Source organism: Gekko japonicus, unplaced genomic scaffold (assembly GCF_001447785.1).
Source record: "Gekko japonicus isolate JY-2015 unplaced genomic scaffold, Gekko_japonicus_V1.1 scaffold1096, whole genome shotgun sequence".
NCBI lineage: Eukaryota > Metazoa > Chordata > Lepidosauria > Squamata > Gekkonidae > Gekko > Gekko japonicus.
In genome coordinates, this window is record NW_015161985.1 from 415,909 (window position 1) to 422,928 (window position 7,020).

At 47.6% G+C, this 7,020-nt stretch overlaps 1 protein-coding gene across 1 annotated transcript in view; it reads left to right on the forward strand.

Moving 5' to 3' along the window:
- Positions 1 to 854: 854 nt before the first annotated feature.
- Positions 855 to 7,020, forward strand: part of LOC107126262 (acyl-coenzyme A thioesterase THEM4-like) — a 17,731-nt gene continuing 11,565 nt past the window's right edge. The window contains exon 1 of the mRNA XM_015429804.1: positions 855 to 1,043. Coding sequence (XP_015285290.1) covers positions 879 to 1,043 — 165 coding nt within the window. The 5' untranslated portion in view covers positions 855 to 878. The remainder of the gene's footprint in view (positions 1,044 to 7,020) is intronic.

Consider the following 7,020-nt stretch of genomic DNA (forward strand, 5'->3'; position numbering starts at 1 on the left):
CTTTCCCTGTACGTTTTGCCATGCTGCAGTTACAGCCTATCATTTGTCATGAAGGTGAACAAGATCTCGGGGTGCGGGTGGACTGTAAGTTAAATATGAGCAGCCAGTGTGATGCAGCAACAAAAAAGGCTAATGCGATCTTGGGGTGCATCAGCAGAGGCATAACATCCCAATCGCAAGATGTCATCGTCCCGCTGTACACTGCATGGGTCAGGCCGCACCTGGAGTCTTGTGTGCAGTTCCGGAGGCCTCCCTTCGAAAAGGATGTGGACAGAATGGAGCAGGTGCAGACACCTTTGTCCCCATTGGAGGGTTTGAATTTCCTGCCAAGAGTGCTATCGGTGGACTCAAGGTGGACTAAGATCCTAGGCCCCCTTTAAGTTTGGGGACCAAGCTCCTGCTGAGCCGCGGACCCCTGGTGGTGGTCCACGTACATAACACACACGAACGCTCATACCCAGAATAAAACTTTGTTGGTCTTCAAGGTGCCACTGTACTCCAACACTGTCCCCACACCTACTGCCTTTTCTTTTTCGTTGGAAATGCAGAGAATTGAACCCGAGACCTTCTGTACGCCGAGCAGAAGCTTAAGCACTGAGACGCCGCCCCTCCCTTGGGCTGTGAGGAGGATAGACAGATCGCCAGATTAATCGCAAGGCCTTTGGTCTCCTCTTCCAAACCTTTCTTTGGGACAGGAAGCGGTTTAGCTGACTCATGCAGTAGGTGATGCGATGTGGAGACATGTTTGTTTCCCGCTGGGAGGAGCCACCTGCCAAATCTGATTGAGCTCTAATCTCTTGGCAGGCATCTCCTCTGAGAACTGCCTCCCGTTTATTTGCACCACGGCGCGGCGAGGAGAGCAGAAGGCACCTGCTTCAATGGGCATTGCCACTGAAGCCTCTGCGATGCACGCCTTGGTGAGGAGCTCTGGTCGTCTCGCGAAGGGGCTCGGCCGCTTGGTGGTCTCCAGACATGTTCCGCAGCTGGCAGAGTCCAGAGGGGCCCTGCAGTGTCCGACCCACAGGCTGTTCTTGAATAGCACAGTGAGTATCGGGAGGGAAGTATGTCGAACTGTGAGATGCGATTGTGTTTTTGTTTCAAATGAAACTTGTCATCTGGTTGCTTGGTCCTGAGAAATACTTCCTTTTGCCTGCCTCAGTAGAAAAGAGCAAGACCGGTTTCACGCAAGAGCTGCTCCCTATTTGTCAATTTCCCACTCGAAGCTGCGCGGCCGCATTTTGACTCGCGGCTTTGCCCGATTTTCCCCGCGGTTTTGTGATCCTCAAAAAACAGGAGCACAAAACCGCGGGGAAAATCGGGCGAAGCCACGGACCAAAATGCAGCTGTGCAGCTTCGAGTGGGAAATTGACCAATAGAAGCGGGGCAAAGGGAGCCGCGACCGTGGCGCAGCTCTTGCGTGAAATCGGTCCAAGAGTCCAGGAGCACCTGAAAGAACAAAATTTGTGGCGGGGGATGAGCTTTCGTGAGTCGGAGCTCACTTCTTGAGACTAATAAAATAGACAACGTGCGAGGTAACAAAACAGTTAAAATAATGATGTACATGACAGTCCAGTGTTCCCTCTAAGCTGAGTTAGTGTGAGCTAGCGAACCGCTTTTTAGCCTCCGGCTCACACATTTCTGTCTGAGCTCAGGAAGGAGGGCTCCAGAGTCTCAACTGATTTATGCAGTGGCCAAACTGCTCGCTCACAACTTTAATGCCAGTAGCTCACAAAGCAGAGATTTTGCTCACAAGACTCCACAGCTTAGAGGGAGCATTGCATGACACCCCGTTTTCTTTTATGCATTTTTGCTTGTTTGTTCTTTTGTTTGTTTACAAAAATAAAATCTTATTTTAAAAAGAGAGACGAATAAAATTTGTGGAAGGGTATGAGATTTGTGGCTATGACTCAATGCTCGCGTCTTCTGCATCCGAGGAAGTGAGCCGTGACTCAGAAAAGCTTGTAAAGGTAAAGGTAAAGGTTCCCTTGCTCGAAAGCCAGTCGAATCCGACTCTAGGGTTGCGGTGCTCATCTCCGTTTCAAAGCCGAAGAGCCAGCGCTGTCTGAAGACGTTTCCGTGGTCATGTGGCCGGCATGACTAAACACCAAGGCTCACGGAACACTGTTACCTTCCCACCGAAGTGGTACCTATTTATCTACTTGCAATTTCTTGCTTTGTAACTGCTAGGTTGGCAGGAGCTGGAACTAGAGACGGGAGCTCACTCCATCGTGCGGCACCCGGGTCTCGAACTACTGAACTACCGAAAACGAAAAGCTCGTGCCCTGCCACAGATTGTGTTCGTCTTTAAGGTGCTGCTGGACTCTTGCTCTTTCCTACATGCACTGTTTTGTCTGTCTGGCGGGCTCGATCCAAGCTGTGGTTTCCTGATACAACTGATCAGCATTTCATCACGGGGGTAAATTAGGACCCTCAAAGATCACTTCACCGATTGGGGCGGTTCGTGGTCCAAATATCGAAGGGATAAAGATTAAAAAAAAAAAACTAGTTCAAAACATTCAAATAAATAAAGGGGGGGGAATGAGTGTGTGGCCACCCAATGAGAAGGAAGCCCTCACTGGAGAAGACCCTGATGCTGGGAAAGATTGAAGGTCAAAGAAGACGGGGACGGCAAAGGATGAGATGGTCAGACAGTGTTATCGACGCAACAAACATGAAATTTAGCAAACTTCAGAGCATGAAAGAAGACAGGAGGGCCTGGCGTGATGTGGTCCATGGGGTCGCGGAGAGTCAGACTCGACTGTGCGACTGAACAACAACAAGAAGAAGCCTCGGAGAGTCAAAAGCTCCCTTTCGTCAGATACCTTTGTTTTGACCGTCGAAAGCTTATCCCGTGGAAATCTTGTTGGTCTTCACAGATAGCCATGGTCACCTGAATATTCACTATATGCCCTTATGCATGCACTTGTTGCTTACTGTGCAACTTCAGTGCATCAACCCACCCAAGAATGTGTCGTTGGCATGAGAAAAGCAGGCCATGCCGGCTCTGTTTGCGCTGAAGACGGGGGCGACAATCCATGAATGAGCCACAGGAATGTCATAAAAATCAGATAAGGATTGTCCTAGGGCGTGTATGTAAATCAGACTTATCCGTACTGCTAAGAAGGGATTAGGCTGGTTATTCTGAAGCGGTGAGTATTCCAGTCTGCCCCAATGCTTCTCCCCACAGCGGAACACATTTCATATGTCAGGGGACTTTGAACATTCCAAACCTCTCTTTCCACCCAGGCAGACGTTTGACTGTTTGTGAACATTCCCAGAAACCAGAAAAGATGAGCAAACGGCTGCGGAAATCTAACAGGTAGCTGATAGAGGACAGTCCATTTTTAGACCCGTGTTTTCGCTTTCCTCTTGGAACGGCATCCGTTCCAAAGGCAGCATTTGCTGTTGCGATAACCTGGCACACACATTAGCACATTCCTTTATTTATTTATTTTAACTTCTATAAGATATTTGTCTCCTACTTTCTAATCTCCAAACATGGCTCGCATTGATCAAGGGAGACAGGACCCCTGTCTTCAGAACTCACTAACTAAAAGGAGAAGTTACGTGATTTGGGGGAGGCCTCCGGCTCTGTGGTAGAGCCTCTGCTTGGCATGCGGTAGCTCCCAGGTTCAATCCCAGGCATCTCCAGTTAAAGGCATCAGAGAGAAGCACCAGGTAGAAGAAGAAGAAAAACAAGATAAGAAGAGATTGGATTTATACCCCACACTTCACTACCCAAAGGAGTCTCAGAGCGGCTGACAAACTCCTTTCCCTTCCCCTTCCGCACAACAGACACCCTGTGAGGTAGGTGGGCCTGAGAGAGCTCTCCCGAGAACTGCTCTTTCCAGAACGGCTCTAAGAGATCTTGTGACCAGTGTTCCCTCTAAGCTGAGTTAGTGTGAGCTAACTCACATTTTTTTAGCCTCCGGCTCATAGATTTTTGTCTTAGCTCAGGAAGGACGGCTCCGGAGCAAACTAATTTGTGCGGTAGCCAAATTGCTCACTCACACTTTTAATGCCAGTAGCTCACAAAGTAGCAGTTTTGCTCACAAGACTCCACAGCTTAGAGGGAGCATTGCTTGTGACTGGCCCAAGGTCACACCAGCAGCTGCATGTGGAGGAGTGGGGAAACTTGGAAGCCTGCTTGACATTTCACCAGCTTTTAACATTCTGATGGATGTGAAACTTTATACGTGAAGGAGCTTATCCATGGGAGTGTGGAGGAGTGGGGAATCGAACCCGGCTCTCCCAGATTAGAGTCTGCTCTCCTAACCACGACACTAAACTGGCTCTAGCGGGTAATGAAGAAATTGCCCTGACCCCTGACCCCGACGGCCCAGGCTAGCCCCTTTTCATTGGATCTCGAAACCTAAGCAGGGTCAGCCCTGGTTAGTACAACGGGGAGCGCATGCAAGTGTTAAGTGCTTCCAACTTTGGTGACCCAATGAATGAATGTTCTCCGAAACGTCCTCTCGTTAACAACTTTGCTCAGGTCTTGCAAACTGGAGACCGTGGCTTCTTGTTGTGAAATGGGAAATAATACCCATCGTTCTCTCATATGTTCCTTTTTCAGACATTTAATGCAAAGACCCAAGTTCTTTTAAGTTACACTGATACAGGGAAGAGAAGGAAGCATTCATTCTACCTGCAATAAATGACATTTAAATCTGTTTCCTCTACTCTGGGTGATCCTGCATTGGCTTTTCCTTCCGTTGTTTTACAGAACCCACCTTGGAACAGAAATTCCCCTCTGCATTGCATGCCACTTTTTCCTAATCTCCAGCCGATACCTTTCTGCCTGTAATTTCAACCTATTGCTTCGGGTTCTTTCCTCTGCCGCCAACTAGAACCGCTCCTTGCCCTCCTCCCAATGAGAGCCTTTCAAATATGTAAAGAGAGCAATCGTGTCCCCCCTCAGTCTCCTCTTCTCCAGACTAGACATTCTCGAGGCCCTAGCTGCTTCATGGCTGCCCTCACCGGTCTCAATCTCCTTCTGATTGCCTGGTTCCAGATTCCCTTTTGGTTGATGATGGAACCCGGTAATAGAGAACCTTGAACAATTCCAGTATCTTCATCGCCAGTCCTAAAAGTTGTGTACTTCCCCAGTAGTCATTCCCAGAGGTCATTTCGGGGGGGAACGCGGGGGAACGCAGTTCCCCCGGGTGAGTTGCAGGGGGCGGGGCACATGATGAAGCCCCGCCCCCTGCTTCCGGCCGCCCTGCTTCCAGCCCTCATTCAGCCAGGAGGAGGCAGGAGAAGAGGGAGGGTAAGTTGCTTCCTCCCCGCCTCTCCCCACCCCTGCCTGCCTGGGGCCAGGGAGGGCCTTGGCGGGGCTTCCTCGCACTTCCGCCGACCTTGGAGGTCCACCGCCGGGCCCCTGATGTCAGGGGGTGTGGCATATGCTAATGAGTTATGCTAATGAGTTCCCTTAGCTCTTTTTCTACGAAATGACCCCTGGTCATTCATGTTGTCTTCTTGATATTCAGCTTTAGTCCTGTGTTAGCACTTTATGCTTTAATCTACCCTGGGAGTTGTTACAAGTCTTGATTATTTTTTTGCCAGTAATCTGGTGTCATCTGCATATTTCAAATTGTTAATATCATTTCCACAAATTTTTCACTCCGCCTTAAATCTCAGTCTAATCCGGCTTTCCATATGATATGTTCTCCCTATAGATTGAATAGATAGGGAGATAAAATACATCTTTGACTGGCACCTTTGCTGACTGGAAACTTTTCTGTTTCTCCCTATTCTGTCCTAACAGTAAAAGTGTAAAAGTGATTGCACCGCTTGGGAACACTGATTATAATGTTGCTGAGTTCAACATTTGTATAAATAGGGAATTGGCCAAAAAGACTCACACAACCACTTTTAACTTTAAAAGGGGTAACGTCTCTGATATGAGGGGACATGTGGGGAGGAAAATGAAAGGAAAAGTTGAAAGGGTCAAAACCATTGGGGAAGCTTGGAAACTATTTAAAACTACAATCCTAGAAGCTCAAAAATATATATATTCCACAGGTTAGGAAAGGCACAAACAGGTATAGGAAAAAGCCTGCATGGTTCACAAACAAAGTAATGGAAGCTGTAAAAGGTAAAAAGGATTCCTTTAAGCAGTGGAAAGCCAGTCACAGTGAGGCTGATAAAACGGAACACAAGCTATGGCAAATAAAATGCAAGTCTGTAGTCAGGCAGGCAAAAAGGGAATATGAGGAGAATATAGCAAAAAACGTAAAAACAAACAATAAAAATTTCTTCAAATACATTAGAAGCAGGAAACCTGCCAGGGAGGCAGTGGGGCCCTTGGATGACCAAGGGGTAAAAGGAGTACTGAAGGATGATAGGGAAATGGCTGAGAAGCTAAATGCATTTTTTGCCTCTCTCTTCACTGTGGAAGATGAGAAGTGTTTGCCCACTCCAGAACCGCTGAGTTCGGGAGGGGTGTTGAAAGACCTGAGTCAGATTGCGGTGATGAGAGAGGAGGTCCTAAAACTGATAGACAACTCAAAAACTGATAAATCACCAGGCCCAGATGGCATACATCCGAGAGTTCTGAAAGAACTCAAATGTGAACTTGTGGATCTCCTGACAAAAATATGTAAACTTTCCTTAAAATCTGCCTCCATTCCTGAGGACTGGAAGGTAGCTAATGTCACTCCCATCTTTAAAAAGGGTTCCAGAGGAGATCCGGGAAATTACAGGCCAGTCAGTCTGACGTCGATACCGGGTAAATTGGTGGAAACCATTATTAAGGAAAGAATTAGTAGGCACATAGATGAACAAAACGTATTGAAGCAGACTCAGCATGGGTTCTGTAAGGGAAGATCTTGTCTCACTAACAGGTTAGTGTTCTTTGAGGGGGTGAACAAACATGTGGACAACGGGGACTCAATAGATATTGTTTACCTTGACTTCCAGAAAGCTTTTGATAAAGTTCGTCATCAAAGGCTCCTAAGTAAGCTCAAAAAACATGGGATAAAAGGACAAGTCCTTTTATGGATCAAAAACTGGCTAATT